The sequence below is a fragment of the Armigeres subalbatus genome, chromosome 1 (assembly GCF_024139115.2).
Source record: "Armigeres subalbatus isolate Guangzhou_Male chromosome 1, GZ_Asu_2, whole genome shotgun sequence".
In the NCBI taxonomy this organism is placed as follows: domain Eukaryota; kingdom Metazoa; phylum Arthropoda; class Insecta; order Diptera; family Culicidae; genus Armigeres; species Armigeres subalbatus.
The window spans coordinates 242,968,749-242,992,567 of record NC_085139.1 but is presented as its reverse complement, the minus strand read 5'-3'; the positions used below and the strand labels follow the sequence as shown (position 1 = coordinate 242,992,567).

Genomic DNA, 23,819 nt, shown 5'->3' with positions numbered 1-23,819 from the left:
GCAATGATCACAGGTTTTCAACCAACATTTCTCTGTAGGATTTTCACAAAGTATTTTAAAAAACAAGTCATGATACGTTTTTAAATGGTTATGAATAAGTTTCTTGTCCTTAAGGGTTTTAAACATTAATTTAAGATTCTGATGATAAATGCATACGCAGACAGTATGCGTTCCACTTGAACCAGCTAGAATACAATTCGGCACCAACATTTCAAAAGGGCGTAACTGCTTTTGTAAACAAAAGCTTCTTACGTCGCTGGTGAGTTAATTTGAGCCCACCCACGCAATCCAATACCACTGATGGAAGCATCGAACCCTCTTCTTTCATTTAATGGTGCTGGATTGCGTGGGTGAGCATAAATTAGCCCACCAGAGACGCGAGAAGCTCTTGTTTACAAAAGCAGTTACGCCCTTTTGAAATGTTGGTGCCGAATTTTTTGGGCGGCTGCTGGAAAACATTGAAAATCCAATTTAAAAAGTAAAATATTGCTCTTTGAAAATTGAATAAATTTCACGAAGGTTACATAAAAGTAACCTGCGCTGTACATGCACTTTTTCTCCTGCCATATTTTCAATAACGAAATCCCTTTTCCCAGGACATGCTCTGCTCATCTCGTCACTATTATAAAAGTCCCTAACTACAGTTAGAGTATCATCGCTCAAAGACAACATATTTACTCTGGTCTCCGGTGTGCTCATAAAACCTTTTTCAATCTGTAATTTCTTTGCACGTTGAGCAGTTCGTTGCGAAACACCGAATTCTTGCATCATTTTGTATGCAGTCCAGGATTTGGGAAGGGAAGTTAGAATCCTATATCGATCGTTTCTGTCAGATATTTCATCAAATTTTGCCTTCATTTGTTGAAGAATTTCCTGGCCGTCTCCGGGTTTCTGGGCACCAGCGCTACCAATTGATTCAGCACTCGTTGATTCCAAAGAAAACAAAGATTCTGAAAACAAGATGGAAAAATAACTATTAGTTAGGAGCATGTTTCTTCATATAATGTAATACATATTGTATTCGATTATTCTATTTTGTTGCATGATGGGCAACTGCTCTACAAATTGAGCTACTAGGTCAGATTAGGTAAGATTATACGGAACTGATGTTTTTTCAATTTTCTGAATAATCGAGTACAACTAGCATAACGTAGCAAATCATGATGTCTGAATGAACAAAAAGAAGAGATTATTCTACTTACCAACACTAGGAACAGCGTCAATTTCCGATGATCCAACGGCATTGGGATCGATTATTTCGAAACCACCATTATTGATGTTTGCTGGTGCGGGGAAATTGTTCACTCTAGATGGTCCCGCCACGGCGAAATTATTGGTGCCTGATGGTCCGGCAACGGCGAGATCATCAAGTTTCGATGGTTCAGAAACGGTGAGTTCTTGATTTTCACATTCTATATTAACTGCACTTGGAGCTGCTGGCTCGTTTCCTTTCTTGATAAAGCGATAAAGTCGGCAATAGCAGGTATTACAAATGTAGGAACAGCTTTTATCCAATTTTATTCTCCTTTCCGCTGCATGATAATACAGTTTAGGAGTAAGTTTCCTGTAACAATTACTCCAAACATGGCAATTTGAGCACTCGTGCTTCATTGTATTAAACGTTTCTTCAGTAAGGCAACTGGACAATTTCACTGATTTTCTTGACTGACATATACTTTATCTTATAGACCACTTTAAAAAGTCCCTTTGGGTATCATTTAGGTAGAGTGAACAAGGAAAAGGAGACAGATGAATCATAATCAAAAAAGAAAATACAATGAATTACCTGCATCAAAAATATTGAAAACATATAAACAAAGCAGGTAACCTATTGTATGGATCGCTGAAAACCAACCTTTTTGAAAAACGACATATTGCTTTGCCGATTTTGGAGAATGAAGTCATCAATAACAACACCAGACTATTCCGATTGAATTATTTTCAACAAAAGATATTTTAGTTACTAGATAAAGATTGTCGCTTCGGTTCCCTTTGTTTGACATTTAGCTCCCCTATCCTCGCCAGAAAAAAAGATGTTCCAGACAGCGACGACAGCGACAATCTTTATCTGGTAACTAAAATATCTTTTTTTTTTCAACTATTGCGATTCGTAAATTCTTCTAATAAACGAGACCAAACAAACACTCTTGAATAACATTTTCATACTTTTGATTTAATTTGAGCTATTTGAAATAGTGGAGAATAACGTTCATTCCATATGTGTATGGGCAGAAAACTTGAAATTTTCAAAAAAATGTAACTCAAAAACGGCTCGATGAACATTTCTAATTTTTTGATATGTTATGTAAAAATATTTGAATTTTCATAAAAAAAATATAAAAATATATAGTCGTTGTGGTCCAACATTTAAAAAATCTCAAAAAAAAAATATTTTGACCATTTTAGCAAATTTGAGTACACCAATACACCAAACCAAAATTTTTAGTAAGAACTAGAAGTAATAAGCTTTCTATCCATAAAAAAATATTGCAAATCGATCCAGTGGTTCAAAAGTTATGATTTTTTAAAAATAAAAAAATTCGAAAAATAGCGATTTTTCTGGTAACCCTATATCAAACATGGTCACCCTAATAAAAAAATTTAAAAAAACGAGCGATGGGTAATGTTTTCAACATAACCGCGAGTAGACGTAGGACTTGTATAAACGTAACGTATTTACATTTAACTTCTAACTTTGGAGTTTGATTATTAGTATTGATATTGGAAATGACAACTTCCATGCTGTGTACAAGTATTAGCAATTTGTTTATTCAAAACTTCTGGAAATAAAACTAATAATTAAATACATTATTAGAATTGCTTAGTTTCTAACTATTAAGCCCTTATTTACTCAAGCAAATGTAGGGCATTTTTAGATTTCTTATTGATGATAGTATTTAAAGTTTAAAAATTTTGATTTATAAAATTTTTAGGCTTGGGCAAAATGTGCTGTTTTATTGGAACTGTCCCGTTTTCCAAACAAAGAAATGCAGCACCAATTTCGTTGCTTCTATTAGCTACCATGCGTGCTTACTAATGAAAAAATCACAACAATAAGAAACAAGTCAAGGAGCAGTAACCCTATTAAAATAGAGGAGGTATGTACTGCTAATACATCAACGAAAAATTATTTTATGTTTTGATTCCGAACTCCGAGTCTACGTCAAGTTTAATAATATAATTTCTCAGAAAATGAAAAACAAAGAATGAGATAGTTTATTTAAATATCTTCTGGAAATTACTTTTTGCGAACTTTTTTAAAACATTTACATGTAATACAGCGAAATTTTCTAATCTAAAATTAATATTAACACTATTGGTGATTTTGTATTTTTAATTGCTAATACCTTCTGCAAATAAATGAAAGTAATTATTTTAATCAAATTTTCATTTTCATCAGTGTAGTTGATTTTTTTGCTGGGGAATCAGAACTGTTATAGTATAACCATGTTTTAATGTTAGGCTGACCATACGTACCGTATTTAACGGGACAGTCCCGTTTTTTAGGCCTTATTGTGCTGTCCCGTCGTAATCTAGAAAATCCTCAATTAGTCCCGTTTTTTCATTGATTCATCAAAGGAGCTCCAAAATGTTATTCAAACAAATTTAATAGGAATCTAAAACCAAATAAAAATAAAGTGGACTAAAAACCCATAAAAAGAGTGTGACATGTTATGATATACACTGAAAATAATATAAACATTCATACTACTGGTTTCACACATGAATCTGCACTTATTGAAAAGTATAAGGATGTAACGTGTATTTCCAGTCGCATATGTCAAAAAAGGCAACGCGTGATTTTATTGGAAAACAACATGAATTGAAATGCGAAACACGTTAAATTTATATGGATTGCTCTCGTTGATGAAATGAAAGAAAGGGTTTCAGGATTTAATCTTAACATGAAGCAAATCGTAGATAAACATTAATAAAACACTGCATGTAATATATTGTACGAAACATTTATTGACCATCTCATGGAACAATTTTTTTTCTACACACCGACAGTTGTAAACAGTATAGCTCTCATGATGTAATGTAATGCAGCGAAAAAGTGGCAGCGGCAGGAGTTTGATGGAAATTTTAAATTAGCTGGCCAAACATACCCTTTCCGTGGCCGTCTCACCGCATTACGATCGAGGTTTTGCCGGATAATTATTCAACGTTGACTCGATGTTGCTGGTCACAGGGGATTCAAATAGATCTGGTATATGTCTGAATACATGCTGACCTGTGAAGTAAATTATTATTCAACATATTTTCCAAAACTACGAACGGAAACTTAAACTTACCTTATACCAATAGAATATATTATATCAGATTTATAAAACTTAAATTTTGTTTGAACTAAACTTCTGGCAGGCGCCATGATGTGAATTTCTCAAATCGATTGTCAACTAGATCGATGTTTTTAACACGTTAAATTCCGCAGTGATAACTAGTGGTGTAGATTCAAATTCATTTCCTTAAAGTATAACGTGTATCACTAGTGAAAATTCACAGTGATAAAACACGTTAGATTCACGTTTAAAAGAACATTATTCAAGCGTGTAGATTATTTTCAGTGTAAGTGTTGCTTTTAAGGTGATTATACAATAAAGCCAGAAATCGGCCATTTTGTAAACCACGTGCTTTTCCAAAAAAAATTTCAAGAGCACGAGATGAAAGAACCATAACGCGTATGCGGCTGAAATAATGGTAGATCGTTTGGTTAGTTATGCTGAACAATCATAATTTGAGTTTCAGCACTGTGTGTGTGCGTACAAACTAACCCCCACTGTCTGGTAGTGATGTTATGGAAGAAAGCTGTCTGTTTGAACAGTCAGATTTAATCCGGGAGTTAGAAAGTGCTAGCTCTACTGCAGCTCCAGTGACCCATTTCAGAGTGCCTGGTATTTCATGTCCACTCCGAGGTCACTATCACTAACAGTAAGCCCCGCCTGGTTATGCTACCGTTTATCAAATGGATAAAGCTATCATAATCAAACTTCCGGATTCAAAATATATATAATAGATTTTGAATTCAGCCCGCATTTAGTTTAATTCATTAAACCACCAATTCCGCTCATATCTTGGGTGGAAACGCATTTTCCCGTGCGTTTATCGTAAGATATATACATTGTTTAACATACTGTAGTTCAAAAACTTTTTAAGACTAAATCTAAATCTCTCGCTGTATTGATTTGAAAAAAAGGTCGTTGAACAGAACTCCTTCTTTGCAGTATAAGATGATAATGGAAAAAAATGTGTAGTACTATTAGGGGAAGAAATGGCCCTATGTTCAGAAAAAGGAATACAGGTGCCTTCCGCTAAGAATCAGAAGCGATAGATATGTACATATTGGGCATGGTTGGTAAATGATTGTGTAAGATGTGGGTGGATGACAGTTGAAAAAATGAAATAATGGTAGATCGTTTGGTTAGTTATGCTGAACAATCATAATTTGAGTTTCAGCACTGTACGAAAACTATTACGCCAGATTTGGACGTTTGAAAATGTATGTAGATAAACGTGTGGTGAATTTGAAATTAACCACGGGCTTCATTCTATAATCACCTTAAAAGAATGCTAGCTATGCCGTTATGTATTTTGCATGGATCGAATTTTCTTAAACAGCTAATGACAACAGGTGAAACGGGAGATGTTTTTCATACAGTTTCATTTCAATAATTTTTTCTGCTTATTCCGAAGGCATTAAAATTTGGCCAATTTCATCAGCGGATTGAACGGAAACGGTAACTTGGTAGGCATGTCTGTATATCCTGGTAATCAGGGTATCACCTCAGCGTCAGTAAAATGAAGCGCAGGGACAGACATTCTAATTATAAGATCGAGGAACCCTCTGCATCTCCATGAGCGCTGGAAAGGAATAGTATATTAGTTGGGATGGAAATATATTGGAAATCGCCTTGGTAAGCGACTAATTATTCATGATGATACAAAAACGGAAAATCAACGCGTGTCTTACGTATTTTCCCGAAGACTGATTCGATATCTTAACTACTTCGGGACGACTAAAATACGCACTGCCCAACGCTTGCTCGATGACTACTGCAAACTATCGAAGATCGCGCTTGATTCGACCTGACAATACATGCGCATTAGTCACCGAACAGAAGATGGATATTTTATTATTTTCCCGACGACTAAAACACGCACTGCACTTACTTGCTCGATGGCTACTCATCAGCTGAACAAAACCGAGTTCAAGCCAGTTTCTAATCGAGGGGAAATTTGTTCAGATTTCAGTCCTCACATACTTTCAGGCTAGTTCACAGATCAGGCGCTTGTCTGAAAATTTCGCTTCCTTATGTGTGGGCGGGTTTAATTTAGGCCCGATTTGAAATACAATCCGGCGGAAATCTCCGAGACTCCGAGCCGTAAACCAGCCTATAAATTAGGCAGGATTTGTTTTTTACTTTTCGTGACGAAAATTGCATGAGTTCCGTCTTTTTGGAAGCACATGGGAACAACATCAATGAACAAGATTCCCGAGGTGTGAAGCTACTTTTAACGTCATTTGAATAAATTTCGATCTAATAGAACTGTGAATTGATTAGGTTTGACATTTATTCACATGCGAAATATGGAAATAATTACAATTACAGTTTATTAATGTTCTTTCCATGATTATCTTTCCGCAGATTTTCTATCACTTATATTTATGAAAAAGGGTTTTAGTTTGGGAAATGATTAAGTCCCCCTATTACTCTTTTCGCTTTTGTCTTTTGACATTTTTTTCATAAAATTATTTTATATTTTCACTCTAATGCCCAGACTGGCTTTAGGCAGGGTACTTTGACATTTTTTTATATTCAATTTTTTAGAATTGGAAAAGTTTTTGATATTGGTCAGTAATAAAATCCTTAATGCATGTTTAAAAGTGAATTAAAATAATATTTCAAAATTCCAGAATTTTTCAATTTTTTTAAATGCATTATTTTTTGCTCCTTTGTGTTTTTGTCCACGCCCCTTTGAAGAGTTAAGTATTTGTAGTTCAGTATTTTGCCACATCTAACTCAAAACAATAGAAAGGCGAATGTGGCGAATGATTCACTTTAAAATGTTTTTCTAACTCACACGTAAAATGAAAATAAAGCCCATAAATTATGAAATTTCCACAGCTCTTGTATTTTGACACAAGGTTTTTTGACATGGCCCGTTTGCAAGTGCGTTTGTCCCGTTTTTTCACCGAAATGATCTGGTCAGCCTATTTAATGTACGTGTCGTTTAGTACCAAGCACAACTTAACCACAGAGAAACAGACGTCTCACTTAGAACAAAATGCAATCAAAATCATCGTCACGGAAACATTATCGCCCAAAGCTAAATTCACTGTGGATGGTCAAGCGGAAACCAGATGGCGGTAGTGCGCAAACGTCAAACACAAGCAAAATCGATCGAAGCGCCATCCGTGGCCGATTGACCACCTACAAAAAAAATGAATCTACCGTTAAAAAGGTGAACGATGGAACATAGGTCGAGTGAGACGTCTGTTTCTCTGTGACTTAACATATGGTCAGTCATATGACATGACTCGTACCCATCCCGGGATCATGTGGATTATGGAACCAATCACCTGGATGAGCAGACCAAATCTCTCTAATTTTATTCTTCTTCATCCACCACCGGTGCCCTCGCTGCCTCAGCCATCATCGGCCTCTAGTCGTTAACTCCGAGTAATGCGATGGGCGATTGCATCCATCGCAACCGACACCAGAATGACAAAAAAATGCGCCCACTTCTTTCATGCATATTCGCAGACCTACCGGCAGTTCTACCGCTGGTGACTGCATGCTGTCGTTGTGTAGGTAAAAAGCGAACGAACGAACGAAACGAAAAATGCGCGAGCAAAAAGCACGTCAGTACGCGCTGCTGTCACAAATTGTAATGACTCGCACACGGCAGGCACTGCTTCTTTTATACACAAAGAAAATCTTCCGGTAGACCCGAAGCCCCGTGACATACCGAATTCTGATGTCCGTGTTAGGAATGCACGGGATTGGTTACATATGAAATTTTTACTGGCTTTGGCAAGAATTGAAATTTTCAATAGCTTATCGTTAATAATCTTAAGTTTCAATGAAATAGACAAAATGGTGGAGAGTGTCCGAGTCCGAGTGTCCGAGATAAAGGCACTAGTAGCGTTCAAAATCTTCCCTTCCAGCGTAACGCTCTCGATTTCCAAAAATCTAATTGACACCCAGTATAGTAAAGAAAGACGTAAGTCCTACGTAAGTCCTATACAATGGAGCTGAGTAGACCAAATAATGCTTTGACAGTTTTCACATTTCCACGTTTAAAATGTTCGACCGTGTTCTTTTCCCATGATCTTTGTTCACTTGAAAAATGTACAAAGTGCGGCGCAGTATTTTTTGTTTCTACGGCATGTTGTGAGCAGTGTTGGAGTGAAAGTGTGTGTGTGACAATTATTAAAGTCTTTTGCCTTATTTCGGGTAAATGCGTACTTTTAAAGAAGGAGTCATCTACCCTTTGGGTTCATCCTGGACAAATGCGTACTTTTAAAAAAGGAGTCATCTACTCTTATGCCTCATTCCGGGCAAATGCGTACTTTTAAAGAAGGAGTCATCTACTTTTTTGCATTATTCCGGGCAAAAGAGTACTTTTAAAAACATAGTCATCTACTTATTTGCCTTATTTCGGGCAAATGCGTACTTTTAAAGAAGGAGTCATCTTTTTTTTGCTTCATCCCGGGCAAATGCATACTTTTAAAGAAGGAGTCATCTACTCTTTCGCATTATTCCGGGCAAATGCGTACTTTTAAAGAAGAAATCATCTACTCTTTTGCTTCATCCCGGGCCAATGTGTATTTTTCAAAATGAATCATTTACTCTTTTGCCTTATTCCGGGTAAATACAAAGGAGTCATCTATTCTTTTGCTTCATCCTGGGCAAATGCTTACTTTTAAAGAAGGAGTCATCTTCTTTTTTGCTTCATCCCAGGCAAATGCATACTCGCAATCGTAAACAATGCCTTTTCCTGCAAATTTCTCAACAACTAGGACCGCTCCCAGGTAACAACCACTTGGAACTGGTGGCGCTCCGCGCCGTCTATCAAACAGAAGTGGAAAATATCGCCAGAAGTCTTTATTCTACCTGAAAACAGCAGAAGAAGTCAATGTTTACGTTAGCGACTTTTGCCCTTATGAAACAACAATGTCGATATATACCTACGATTAACCTTTTTTGTGCCAAATGGTAGTTTTGCTAAACGGTCCGTTGTATTTAATTCATGTTTCGAGGATTATGCCAAATGGTAATTATGCCAAACGGTCGTTATGCCAAATGGCCTCGAGGTACCCAACAAATTATGCCAAATGGTCTTCATGCCAAATGGCCTTTAGACATTTAAATCGTTATGCCAAATGGCATTATGCCAAACGTTCTTATGCCAAACGGCATTATGCCAAATGGCATTATGCCATATGGGCTTCCTCCCAAGAAAAATATATAAATACGCATCAATAGAAGAAAGAAAAGTACATATTACCAAATAACAATCAAAAAGAGGATAATTTTTGCCACTACTCAATTTCCAAAGATAATTTTGCTAGTTTGACAACAGGGGATAAGGTTTACTACAAAAATCCAAATTCCAAAGATATCCAAAAACGGGTTAAAGCAGTATTTATTGAAAGAATTTCTCAAAATATTTTGCAGATTGCCATCGGGTGCTGAGAATTCCGATCGTTTCGGCGTAACCTCGCCTGAACTCACTGTCTCCTTGATGAGAAGTGGTGAGTGGAAGGCAGGGTTAAGCGAGATCCGAGAACTATCCTGGGAGTCAGCGTTGGTCAAGGACTGAGGGGTGGGTTCGAAGTTGGTGACGGAGTTGCTATGGGCGGGGTAGGCCCTTTCGGTATCTCGATAGAAGTGAGTGTGTCGTTCATCGAGTCTTGTTCCTCAGTTCAGGCTAGTTGAGGAGTTGGTGCTGTTATAAGGAGCTGGCTATCAACGATTTTAATAGTCATGTTTGGCAGAGAACCTAGAAAAGGGCGTCGGCTTCCGGGTGGACCCGCACTCAGTGGCTGTGTGCAATCGAAGAAGATGCGTGTGCAGCCGACGTGCAGGGAGACTGGCGACTGACGGCCCGATAACGGCATAACCTGGCATAAGACATTACATTCGGTTTTGCTCCGGACAACACAGACCATCATATGTAGGTAGGTGTGGGAGAGAGCGGAGGGTTACTAAAAAAGATTGGGCAATAGGGTGGCTCAAAAAACACTTTCTCAAATTTTTTAATGGGCCGCCCTCTTATTCGGTTCTATTTGATGCCTGATGCTCTGGACAAAATTTCAGCCAATTCGGTCAACGTTTGGGCAGTGCTAAACTCGTTGGAAGTTTATATGGAAAAATGTATGCAGAAACATCCAAAAACAGTGATTTGCAGTTGGACGGCACAATTTACGATCAAGAACCATGATACTCATTCAGTTCTTGTAAAATAAAATACAGAATGTTATGCTGAAAACCGCGAGAAGATTAGAGTTTATTAGGCAAAGATATTAGCATTTTACTGGAGTGTTGTAGGGGTGAATTTATTTGTTTTCAAAGGTAAAAGAAACGAAATTTGCTCGTACCCCACTGCAGAGAAATGCTAATAACTTAGCCGGGAAAACTCGAATCTTCTCGCGGTTTTCTGCATAACATTCTGTATTAAATTCTATTGCAGAGCAAAAGACTAACACAACTTGTTAGGTTGAACACTTACAATGGAATGAATTTTTTTTTATTGAAACCTTAGCTACTAATAACAAGTCCATAGCGACGCGAATTACTGAACTACTATGATCACAACACTCCTCCCTAATCCGCGACGCCTATCATCTTCCGAAATTCCTGCTGCTTCTGTATGGTTATCGGTTTGGTGAAACCATCGGCGGGCTGTTCCGTTGTTGATATGTAGTTTAGCTTCACGACGCCTTGTTGCAGACTGTCATGCACGAAATGGTATCGTATGCTGATGTGCTTTGTTCGAGGGTTGTACGATCCATTGTTTGCTATGCTGATTGCCGATTGATTATCGCAGTGTACGGAAATAGACTGAACATCGAAGAACTGCGATTGAAGATTTTTCCACCACATGGCCTCCTGAATAGTGCGAGACATGGCCATGTATTCCGCTTCGCAGGATGAGAGAGCTACTGTAGGCTGCTTCTTGACGTTCCATGAGATTGCCCCTCCTTGCATCATGAAAACATAACCAGTTGTAAATTTCCGGTCGTCCATATCTCCTCCCCAATCGGCATCGCTGTAACCAATTATTTCCGCTGGACCGCTTTCCGAATATTCGAGTTTTTTTGCGATACAGTCAAACCTCCATGAGTCGATATTGAAGGGACCATCGACTCATGGAAATATCGACATGTGGATTAGGAAATCTTTGGAAATCTGTTTGAAGGGGCCATCACAGTAACCCAGAAAATATTTTTTAATATGGGATAATTTGCTTCCATGAGTCGATATCGAGTCATAGAACATCGACTCATGGAGGTTTGACTGTAGTGCCTTTTAGATAACGTATTATCCGTTTCACCGCATCCCAGTGAGGACGTCCGGGGTTGGCACTGTACTGGCTCACAACGTTCACTGCGAATGCGATATCGGGCCGGGTAACTTGAGCTGCAAACGATAAGCAGCCGACTGCTTCTTTATATGGAATTAACTTCATTTCTTCCGTTTCAGATTTTGTCTTCGGTTCCATCGATCTATTCAATTTGTTGCTTGGATCTGCTGGTGTTGCCACTGGATGGGCATCGGCCAAACCGAATCGATGAATTTTTTTTTTTTTTTTTTTTTAACTAATTTTATTTGCTAATTATCTAATACATACATTCATCTCTTAGACTAGGTGTTCCGTGTTTTCTTAACACTATCATCCTTATTTGCTATGTTACGCTTTTAGTTATTATTAATACATTTCAATTGCCTCTGGCAGTTAGAATTTTTTCCTCTGGTTGAATTGAACCATGTAGGAATTACAATGTTTTCAACTTAAACTAAACTTAACCTATTTTATACTAAGGGTACAAGGAGTTAATCGTTGGAATAGAAGATTGCAACGATTTTTGTCTAAAATTGGAAATTATTTTGTTGGACATTTGTTGCAATGTCTCAATATTAGAAATTCTATGAAGTTCATTGGTACTATACCACGGAGGCAACTTCAGAATCATTTTCAAAATTTTATTTTGAATCCTCTGGAGTGCCTTCTTTCTGGTATTGCAGCAACTAGCCCATATTGGCACAGCATACAACATGGCAGGTCTAAAAATTTGTTTGTAAATCAAAAGTTTGTTCTTAAGACAAAGTTTTGATTTTCTGTTTATAAGTGGATATAGGCACTTAATATATTTGTTACATTTGGCTTGAAGGCCTTCAATGTGATTTTTAAAAGTTAATTTTTGATCTAGCAGAAGTCCTAAATATTTAGCTCCGCTAGACCAATTAATTGGAACCCCATTCATAGTGACAATATGTCTGCTAGAAGGTTTCAAATAAGAAGCTCTCGGCTTATGTGGGAAAATTATAAGCTGAGTTTTGGAAGCATTCGGGGAAATTTTCCATTTTTGCAAGTAAGTGGAGAAAATATCCAAACTTTTTTGCAATCTACTACAAATGACACGAAGGCTACGCCCTTTGGCTGAGAGACCTGTGTCATCTGCAAACAAAGATTTTTGACACCCTGGTGGTAAATCAGGTAAGTCAGAAGTAAAAATGTTGTACAAAATGGGCCCCAGTATGCTGCCTTGGGGAACACCAGCTCTAACAGGTAATCTATCAGATTTAGAATTCTGATAGTTTACCTGCAGTGAGCGATCTGATAAATAATTTTGGATCAGTTTAATAATGGAAAATTAAAATTCATCAATTTTACAATCAAACCTTCATGCCAAACACTGTCAAATGCTTTCTCTATATCAAGAAGAGCAACTCCAGTCGAATATCCTTCAGATTTGTTGAGCCGAATTAAGTTCGTAACTCTTAATAACTGATGAGTGGTTGAATGCCCATGGCGAAAACCAAATTGCTCATCAGCAAAAATAGAATTGTCATTAATATGAACCATCATTCTATTTAAAATAATCTTTTCAAACAGTTTGCTTATTGAAGAAAGCAAACTGATTGGGCGATAACTAGAAGCCTCAGCTGGATTTTTGTCCGGCTTCAAAATTGGAACAACTTTGGCGTTTTTCCATTTATCTGGAAAGTATGCCAATTGAAAACATTTGTTAAATAAATTAACCAAAAAGGATAAAGAGCTCTCAGGAAGTTTTTGATAAGTATGTAGAAAATACCATCATCACCTGGGCTTTCATATTTTTAAATTTTCTAGTAATAGATCTCACTTCATCCAAATTGGTTCCCAACGAAGGGTCAAAAACATTCTCTTGATTGAGAATGTCTTCGAAGCTCCGTGTAACCTGATCCTCAATTGGACTAGTGGGACCTAGACTAAAATTATGGGCACTCTCGAACTGCTGAGCAAGTTTTTGAGCCTTTTCGCCATTTGTTAATAAAATTTTATTTCCCTCTTTAAGCGCTGGAATTGGCTTTTGAGGTTTTTTAAGAATTTTTGTTAATTTCCAAAGGGTTTCGAACTGGGATCCAACTTCGAGACATTATTCTCAAAGTTGGTATTTCTCAGAATAGCGAAACGTTTTTAATTTCATTTTGCAAATCTCGCCAAATAACTTTCAACGCGGGATCGCGAGTTCTTTGGTATTGCCTTCTTCTCACATTTTTAAGACGGATCAGTAGCTGAAGATCGTCGTCAATAATAATGGAGTTGAATTTAACTTCACATTTCGGAATTGCAATGCCTCTGGCTTCGACAATTAAATTTGTCAAAGATACGAGAGCATTATCAATATCACTTTTGGTATCGAGAGGAATATCAACATCAAAATTCCTATCGATATACGTTTTGAGAGAATCCCAATCAGCTCTATGATAATTAAAAGTAGAGCTGATTGGATTATAAATGGCTTCTTGTGAGATTTCAAATGTCACAGGAAGGTGATCAGAGTCAAAGTCAGCATGAGTTACCAATTGGCCACACAGCTGACTTGAATCCGTTAAAACTAAATCAATTGTAGAAGGATTTCGACTGGAAGAAAAACAAGTTGGTCCATTGGGATATTGAATAGTATAATATCCCGCAGAACAATCTTCAAATAAAATTTTACCATTGGAATTGCTTTGAGCATTATTCCATGAACGGTGTTTGGCATTGAAGTCACCAATTACGAAGAATTTTGATTTGTTGCGAGTCAGAATTTGAAGATCAGCTTTCAACAAATTCTTTTGCTGCCCATTGCATTGAAAAGGCAAGTAGGCTGCAATGAAGGAAAATTGTCCAAAATTTGTTTCAACAGAAACTCCCAAGGTTTCAAAAACTTTGGTTTCAAACGAAGAAAATAATTTATGTTTGATACGTCTATTGATGACAATGGCGACCCCACCACAGGCGCTGTCAAGACGATCATTTCTGTAGATAAAATAGTTTGGATCTCTTTTAATGGAGAGTCCTGGTTTTAAATACGTTTCAGTTATAATGGCAATATGCACATTATGAACTGAAAGGAAGTTGAATAATTCATCTTCCTTACCCTTTAGAGAGCGGGCATTCCAATTTAGAACTTTCACACAATTATTTGGATCCATTGAAACGGAGTCCGATAACAATTTTTTGTGTGTACTTTATACCAACCTGAACAGCTTCAGGAATGGTATTTGCTTTGAACATTGCATCAATCATGTGATGCAATTGTTCAGTTAAAAATCAAAATCGGAAGCAGTCATGCTACCTGAATCGGCAACATGACCGTTATTTTCCGTTGGGACATGGGTATAAACCTCATTTTGAGAAGAGAAATTTTGTCTACCAGCAGCGATGTTTGCATACGTAGGTACATTCGAAAAATTGGAATTTACTGAAGTGCTTGCTACCCGTTGACGAGCGGCAAAATTTGTTTGTGAATTGTGGTGGGTATGAATTGCTCGACCGGTAACCGGTTTCGAAATTTGAGCGTTTGAAAAATTTCTACCCGTCGAATCGGATCCCATCCGATTGGAATTTCCCGTCATCAATTTTGCACGGGAATTCAAAACTTTTTTGCGTGAAGGGCATTCCCAGAAATTGGATTGGCCCCACAGTTTGCGCACTTAAATTTATTGGAATCTTCTCTCACAGGACATGCGTCCTTGGCGTGAGAGGTTCCACCACAAATCATGCATTTAGCATCCATGTGACAATGTTTGGTTCCATGACCCCACTTTTGGCACTTACGGCACTGGGTAGGGTTTTGGAAATTTCCCCCAGGCCTGCGGAAATGTTCCCATGTAACACGGACATGAGACATAATACAGGCCTTTTCCAAACTTTTCATATTATTTAGTTCACTTTTGTTAAAATGAACTAAATAAAATTCTTGAGAAATGCCCCTCTGGGAAGTACCAGAATGGGATTTCTTTTTCATCTTAATTACTTGGACTGGTGAAAATCCAAGTAATTGAGAAATTTCAATTTTAATCTCATCCAGTGATTTGTCATCACTGGGAGACCTTTCAAGACGACTTTGAACAATCGCTCAGTTTTGTCGTCGTATGTGAAGAATTTATGGCGCTTCTCAGTTAAATAGTGAAGAAGACGTTTGCGATCGTCAAAGGATCCCGGCAAAACGCGGCAGTCACCCTTCCTAGCAATCTGAAATGAAACCTTGATCCCCTGAAGGTTACTCAAGATTTCATTCCGAAAGCCAGAAAACTCGGCAACAGATACCACAATTGGCGGAATCCTTTGCTTTTTCGCATGAATCGAATCACCTGGGCTAGAGGTAGATTCGATTTGCTCAATTTCATCATTAATCAAATCGAACTGATTGCTCAGTTCGATTGGAGAAGAATTAATTCCGATATTAGAGTTAGAAGGAATATCTGAATTCTCCAGCTTCCTTCTATTTTTTCCGCGCTTGGGCAGGACGGTCTTGAAACCTTGTTTCTTTGAAGGAAGTGGAGAATTCAGAGACTCCCCCTTCCTCTTGTTTTTGTTAATACTCATTGCTGAGCGTGGAGACGTGACCTTCTAAGAGGTTTTTTCCCAGAACGGTGTCCCTGCAGGATTACCACCGCTTGTCGGAATTTTACTTCCGCAAACGGGTCCAACGTAAAACGAAGGCACGGGTCCTTGCAAAGATCGTAACGGGATCAGTGGGTACAAAAAGCGCTAAGAAGCACCGTTGAAATTAAAATAGCTTCGGGTAGTATTAAAAACTTCCTTCCGCAAAGAGAGAAAGAACCGCACAGCACGAAAGCACGATGCGGTCTGACGAATCGATGAATGATTTCTTCTATGTAGGCTTGTTGATCCAACCAAAGCTTGCCGTCTTCACGCCTTCTTGTGATTCTGATACCGAGGCATTGTTGCGCCTCGCCAAGGTCTTTCATTTGGAAACGATTCTGAAGATGGGCTTTCAACTTCTTTTTCAGCTTCCTGTCGTTTGTAAAGATTAAAAAATCGTCAACGTAGATGGTTACAAACATAATTTTTCCTCCGCGTATGTACCAATACAAGCAGGGGTCGACGCTTGACCTCTTCAGTCCAAACTCTTGCAGCACTACATCCAGCTGAGCATTCCACACTCGACTGGACTGCTTGAGACCGTAAAGAGCTTTCTTTAACCTGCACACCTTTCCGTTAGGCACAACGAACCCCTCCGGTTGGAGCATGTATATTTCCTCGTCCTCTAGTTCGCTCTGTAGGAATGCTGTAATAGCGTCCATTTGATCAATGTCCAAGTTGTAACGCACCGCCAGTGCCATCAAATACCGTACGGTTGCGTACCGCACAACCGGAGAATACACTTCGTCATAGTCCAGACCAGGTCGTTGAGAGCACCCCTTTACAGAAAGGCGAGCCTTGTACCTCTCAATGTTTCCGTCAGGCCCTCTCTTTGTACGAAACACCCATTTGTTCTGAATTGCTTTCCGCCCCTCGGGCAGATCAGCGATGGTCCAAGTGCTGTTGTCGCTCAGGGACATGATTTCTTCTCGCATCGCAGCCATCCAACATTCTCGGTCGGGCCGCCGCAGAACCTCTTCGTAACTTATCGGATCATCCATTTCGTCATTGTAGGTCTTGTTTGAGGGAAACTGAGGAGAATGGATACCACCAGAAAAGGAACCGTAACTAATAAAATCTTTATACTTGCCTGGACAACGGCGCTCCCGACCGCTGCGCCTTGACTCTTGCTGCATTTCATCAGCTGGTCTATTGAGTTGCGGTGGGAGCGCAAAATCGGCACAGGCATCTTCAAAAGGTTCTTCTTCACTAATCGATCTATCAAAACCGACGGCTCCCTCCTCTACCTCAGCATTATTAGGGTTGTCACTCATTTGGTTGAAAGTTTCTTCTTGCTCGATAGCACCAGGAAGTGGATAAGTGAATTCTTCCCAACATAGCTCCATGAACTCCACCGGCTTGATTAGGCACCCTTCTACACACGTAGCGATACCTTCATTCAACACTACGACATCTCTGCTAACATTGAAACGACCGTTCACAGGATTGTACACTCGGTGGCCTTTCGTATCTTCACAATAGCCAACAAAGATTCCCTTTTCGGATTTAACATCAAACTTCTTCCTTTTAGTTTTCGGTATTAAGGTCATTACACTAGAACCAAAAATCTTGAGGTTTTCCAGGTTTGGCTTTTTTCCAGTCCACGCTTCTTCTGGTGTTTTGTCTTTCAGTGAACGTGTAGGACATCGATTCACCACATAGGCAGAGGTTGAAATAGCTTCTGCCCAAAATTTCTTATCTAGCTTCGCATCGTTCAGCATGCACCGCGCCTTTTTCACCAGTGTGCGGTTCATCCGCTCTGCTGCTCCGTTTTGCTCGGGCGTGTACGGGCATGATACTTGATGACGAATTCCTTCCGACTCCAGAAGCTTCCGAAAATCTGCGTTCACATATTCCGTTCCGTTGTCTGTACGCAAGATTTTTAGCTTTTTACCACTTTGTCTCTCTGCTTTGGCCTTGAATGACTTAACCATCACCCGCCTGCTTGCATCGTCTAGGAACGTAATAAAATAACGGCTTCCTCCCAACGATGGAACCTCTACTGGACCGCAGAGGTCGGAGTGTACCAGCTCCAAAAGCTCTTCAGCTCTTGATTCGCTGCTTGAGAACGAACGCCTCACATGTTTACCTTCCAGACAAGCAATACAATCAGCTAGAGACCCGTTCTGAAAATCGATTCCATTCGCAATATCTTTCAACTTCTTTAGGCCGCCTTCATGAAGATGTCCCAAACGTCGATGCCAAAGCTCTATGCTGCCGGCCAAAAACGATTTTTCTGGACGATTCACTTTGTATAAGCCATCTATTTCGACACCGCTGACGACCAGATCACCATCATCATCCCAAACTTCGCATTTCTCCTTAGAGAAAATGACAGTATTTCCCTTTTTGCAGATTGCACTCACTGATAATAAGTTGGTGGCTAGATCGGGGATTTTTAGAACTTCACTGATATCGATCCGACCATCGTTGCTATCTAGCACAACGGAACCCTTTGCTACAGCCTTCATACTGGTGTTGTTCGCTGTTCCAACCTTGTGTTCCATCCGCATTTCACCAATGAACTTTTGATCCGGCCGTGCCATGTGGCAAGTGGCACCGGAATCAAAATACCATTCACTGATGTTCACGTTTCCCATGGCAAAAATTGAACAAAGACCTTTGTGCTTGTTTGGCTTCGTTTGCGGCTGCTTCTCCTGGCACTTTGCAGCGAAATGTCCCGGTTTTTTGCAGTTGAAACACGTTTTCTCGGTGACTTTATGCTTTGTTGCCATTGACTTACCGGATTTTGGTACATGCTTGCTGTAGAACGCCTCTTCTTTGCTGCAACTGATAGCGCCTCGTTCGATCTTCACATCTTGCAGTATTTTGGATTTCACTGCATCAGCCGTTAGTGCAACGCCAGACGCCTCGAGGCCCATTATCATAGGCTCATAATTTTCCGGCAAACCCATCAGAAGCATTGCGGCCAACCAGGAATCATCCACTTTAAATCCTACCGACGCTAGCTTGTGGCTCGTACTCATCAGCTCATCGACGTAGGCCTCGACACTTGGACTGTTGACAAGACGTATCGAAGTGAATTTTCTTAGCAACCCAATTTTTCTGTTCAGGCCGCTGTCTTGGAATGCCGCTTCCAGTTTCTTCCACGCACCTCGTGCATCGCTCGCATCCAGCACCAAGCTATAGTTATAGCTCTCCAAACTCAAACAGATTGTTGCCAGCGCACGTTGCTTCAAATCGTCCGGTACTGCAGCTTGAGCTGCTACGGTTCCCGCATTCACGGCTTCCCAGCATCCTTCACGGATCAAAATCATCCGCATCGCAAACGCCCATGTCGTATAATTCTCCCTACCTCGTAACTTCTCGATTGCCGGCAATCCAATGGAACCTCCGCCAACACGAACGCTTCTTGCTTCAGCTGCGGTCCTTCCATTCTGCTGGACTTCGTTGTCAGGGTGCGACATCTCAGCTTCAGTTTGCGAATACTTCAATTTGATAAAGTTTCTTGATGAGTTTCTTTATTTTAAATTAAACTTTTTCAAAACGGCTCCGGTCATGGTCCAATTGCTGGGCCCATAACCTATTGCAGAGCAAAAGACTAACACAACTTGTTAGGTTGAACACTTACAATGGAATGAAATTTTTTATTGAAACCTTAGCTACTAATAACAAGTCCATAGCGACGCGAATTACTGAACTACTATGATCACAACAAATTCTCCAAGATCTGAATGAGTATCATAGTTCTTCATCGTTAGTTTTGTAGTCCAGCTGCAATTTACTGTTTTTGGATGTTTCTGCATTTAAACTTCCAACGAGTTTAGCACCGCCCAAACGTTGACCGATTTGGCTGAAATTTTGTCCAGAGCATCAGGGCATCAAATAGAACCGAATAAGAGGACGGCCCATCAAAAAAATTGAACAAAGTTTTTCCCATAGTAATTTGAGCCACCCTATTGGGCAGCCTTGAGATTGCTCAGTGCACGTACGAATAATTGTGTCCAGCGTCGATCAACGACGTTGTAGACTATTCTATCAGTCGTTGAAAAGACGCAACTGAATCAAGAGAAGGCTTGGCGTCTTATTATCGCGAGAAGAATGTATCAACTTTCGGTGAGGAAAGATACACGTTGTACCCGATTTTTAAATGACATCGGAAGTTCTAGAAACAATAAAAGTTTGACCTACCAGTCAATCATGCATCTATTTATTCTCTTACCTACAATCTCATTCGTCTACTCCTTCCTGCGATTGATCCACATCAGCTGCCGCCAGTGAGGCCACAATCATGGTTTTCTCAGTGGGGATCGACACCCCCGGATGCATGGACTTCATGTGCTTTTGCAGTCCATTGTACCACCCGTACGTGGAAGAACACTCCGGACAGGAATACGGTTTCTTGCCAGTGTGCCTCACCATGTGCTTCTGGGCCGTTTCCTTGGTAGTGAATGTCTTTTCACATTCTTTGCACTGTTATGGAGAGATAGAGGAAAAATCCCAATCAGATTCAATGAAAAAAGCAAAATGAAAAGAAATTTCATCAATTCAGGCGCATACTGAGCATAAAAAAGATACCTCAAATGATCGCTTGCTTTCGTGCATATTACGAACGTGTTTGTGCATATTGCTGGACGTTCGGAATCCCGTTTTGCAATACGCGCAAACATAAGGCCGAGCGTTCAAGTGCGACTTCATATGAATAGACAGTGACGATTTAGTGCTCGTCCGATAAGAACAGTACTCGCACTGCACCGGACGATCTGCCGGGTTATGCACGAAACCGTGAGCCTTTAGCTGGCTGTATGTTCGGAAAGCTTTACTGCACACCTAGTAAGAGAAAACCAAAATATTTGACTGTTAAGAACCTCTACTGACCTGGAACTTCTTCTCGCCCATGTGCCGTCGCCTGATATGCTTGCTAAGGTTGCTGGAAGTGGTGAATGGACATTCACAATGCACACAAACATATGGACGAGCCCCTGAGTGGGTGCGCTTGTGAAGATTTAGATCGTTTTTGTTGCGAGCTTTATACGCGCACTGATCGCAAGGATAATTTCTAATGTCTCTGTGAACTTTCATGTGATAGACTAGGTTTGTGCTTTGAACAAAGCTTTTACTACAGATCTGAAGAATAGACGTAAGGCACTTATTAGTTTCCACGCAACGGCACATAGGAAGAAGGAAACTATGGAAGGCGAGCAGCGGTACCTACCTCACAAACGTAGGGGCGTTCATTGGTGTGTGTTCGCTGATGAATTCTTAAAGTCGTAGAGGAACGGAATTGCTTGGAGCAGACCTTACAGGTATACCGTTTTTCTTCAACATGTCGAGCTCTATGTGCCTTCCAAAGCTCGTACGTTCGCAGGATAACTTTACATTCTGGGCACGGATAGAACTTGTCGTTCAAGTCGGCTAGATTTTTGCGTGGCGCTTTTTTCTTTGATTTAGGTTTCCTAAAATAGGGGGGAAATGCATGTTGGTACGAAGTTAGTTATCTGAAGTTGCAAATGAATTTTTGATTATTTTTTAGAAAACAAATGAAGCTCTCTGGATTTAAACTGGAGATAAGAAATTCTATTGTAACTAACCTCTTTTTCGATTCCTGATTGACATATGTTTCCTCCTCATCAGCTTCCAGATAATCCTCTTCGCCATCCAATACTACATCAGAACACTCAGCTTCATGCGTCTCGCTCACATCTTCGTGCTCCTCTTGACCAACAATCATTTCATTATCATACACCTCTTCCCAATTATACAAGATATTGTCCTCTGCAGGTACTTCTTCCTCCAAAGGTTCAACATATTTTTCCTCCATCATCTCTGCATGCTCTTCCAAAAATTCTAGCGCGACAATCTCTTCGCAATGCTCATTTTTCATATCTGCCTCAACCACGGTATTCGTCTTTCTATACTCCCCAATCAAGTTCTGCAACTCCTCACCGGTACGGTCGATCTGCATTTTCAACGCATACGCCCCCTCCACCTTTTCCACACATTTTCGGCAAACGTACTTTGGCAATCGCTCCTCCAATCCCATCTCCGTCCCAAAGCAAACATTAATCTTATCGGCCAGTGTAGTCTCTGTCCCGGCCGCTTCAAACAGGTACGCCTTCGGATCGGCTGCCCTGAGCATTTTTAAACAAGTCCGGCAGTGGTTCATCACCAGCTCCAAGGCGTCCACTTCCGGCCCACTTCCATTGTCGGCCAGCTCAACTTGCTCACCGGCAAAATCAATGAACCTCTGCTGCAATGCCGTCACCGCTTCCGGATCGTCCCGAAATTGATCCCTCGCATTGCTGCACCACTCCTCAAATCCCCGTCGCCAGTAAACTTCCGGACGAGGCGGATGCTTCAAAGCGCGCATCTCCACCGCAATAGTAGCCCAAAGGCCATCCGCATCACTGCCCACCACTTCCATGTGTTGCAATATTAGCGTAATTTGGGAATGTGTCAGACGGGTTTCCAGGGCCATGAGCAACCGTTGCAGTTCCCGGTCCGTTGGGCGAGCTGGTTCCGACGGATCTGCCGTCAGCAGACCAACCCGAGTCTTCCAGTGTTCGATGGCGTGTAGGATTTCGGTGGCGGATTTTTGGAATGTCGATTCGTTCAGGTCATTGGCTATGAGATTCAGGGTGCGTGGATAGTTGGCAGGATTTTTCAGAAAACCCGGAATGATGCGGAAGTATTTCAGCAGGGTCTGCAATCGCGCTGGAGTGAATTCATGGAGAGCATCTCCCTCATCCTGAAATTAAAAAAAAAATGAATAATCGAAAACAGTACATTAATGTAAATTCTCACTTTTTCTTCAGCTTTTAAATGCTCGGTAATACATTGCCTTTGAAAGTTTGTCATTCTCGATAAAAGATATTTAAAATATTGAACAAAATAATGCGCGAATTCTTCTACAGTTGATGCAACAGATGCTATTATTTGACAGATGTGTGTAGAGATGTCGCTAATTAGGGTCTCGCCGACATTTCTCACCAACACGAACGCAGGTTCGTGGTTGCAAACAATCCCATTTGATTTTGCCGTGACAGCTGCTCGTGGTTGCAAACAAACCGAGTAAAAGTGTGAGTGAAACGTGCGTGTACGTACACGATCGCTGAAAGCCTAATTAATAAGGCATTTTATGAGACGTTTCGCGGTGGCCCGTTTATTTACTTCTAATGTTTTGTTTTGGTATGATTCTGCGTGAACATTCCGTTAGGTCCGAACACAAAATAATGTTTGTAACGTTTTACTTTTCATTAGTGTTTTCTTCAGCATTTCATGCTTAGAATGCAATGGTATGAATTATCTAACGATACATTTTAAGAATCATATGAAAAACTATGTTCTAAAACCCTGGTAGACGAAAAGTAAAACAGGCAGAATTGATGATGGGACCCATCGGAATGTTCGGCGCGAAATTACCAAACAAACGGGCTCCCACTAATTGTCAAAGTAGATAAACACGAGAAAAACAGCTGTTTCGATCTGTCTCATAAAATGCCTTATAGTTTACTTCGATTAATCGATTCATCGTAGTGATAATCGACTAATTTTGAATCGATTACAATAGTCATTTGGGTATACCCTCTGGTATACCCAACGATTAATCAATTCAATAATCGACAAGAACCGAGAGTAATCGATTAGTTACTTAATGATAATTGGGGATTTTACGATATCTCTAAGAGATTTCGCAAATTAATCGAATA

At 39.9% G+C, this 23,819-nt stretch overlaps 2 protein-coding genes across 5 annotated transcripts; both read right to left on the bottom strand.

The window, feature by feature from the left end:
- Positions 1–458: 458 nt before the first annotated feature.
- Positions 459–1,611, bottom strand: LOC134207158 (uncharacterized). Its single transcript, XM_062682880.1, has 2 exons — positions 1,203–1,611; positions 459–950 (listed from the first exon to the last, which is right to left on the bottom strand). The coding sequence occupies exons 1-2, from the start codon at positions 1,609–1,611 to the stop codon at positions 472–474; spliced, it is 888 nt and encodes a 295-aa protein (XP_062538864.1). The 3' UTR covers positions 459–471.
- A 1,630-nt stretch (positions 1,612–3,241) lies between these two features.
- Positions 3,242–23,070, bottom strand: LOC134206236 (zinc finger and SCAN domain-containing protein 21-like). Of its 4 annotated transcripts, none has more exons than XR_009978253.1 (7): positions 22,915–23,070; positions 21,702–22,858; positions 21,326–21,566; positions 20,689–20,940; positions 20,333–20,583; positions 3,478–3,617; positions 3,242–3,417 (listed from the first exon to the last, which is right to left on the bottom strand). XR_009978253.1 is itself a non-coding variant. In XM_062681928.1 (5 exons), exons 1-5 carry the CDS (start codon positions 22,966–22,968, stop codon positions 20,341–20,343), a joined length of 1,944 nt encoding a protein of 647 aa, XP_062537912.1. In that variant the 5' UTR covers positions 22,969–23,070; the 3' UTR covers positions 20,299–20,340. The 4 variants fall into 4 exon arrangements, 2 of the variants coding, with proteins under 2 accessions (XP_062537912.1, XP_062537911.1); XR_009978252.1 differs by having other exon boundaries at positions 3,242–3,350; XM_062681928.1 differs by lacking the exons at positions 3,242–3,417; positions 3,478–3,617; positions 20,689–20,940 and adding an exon at positions 20,989–21,237 and having other exon boundaries at positions 20,299–20,583.
- Between the last annotated feature and the right edge of the window lie 749 nt (positions 23,071–23,819).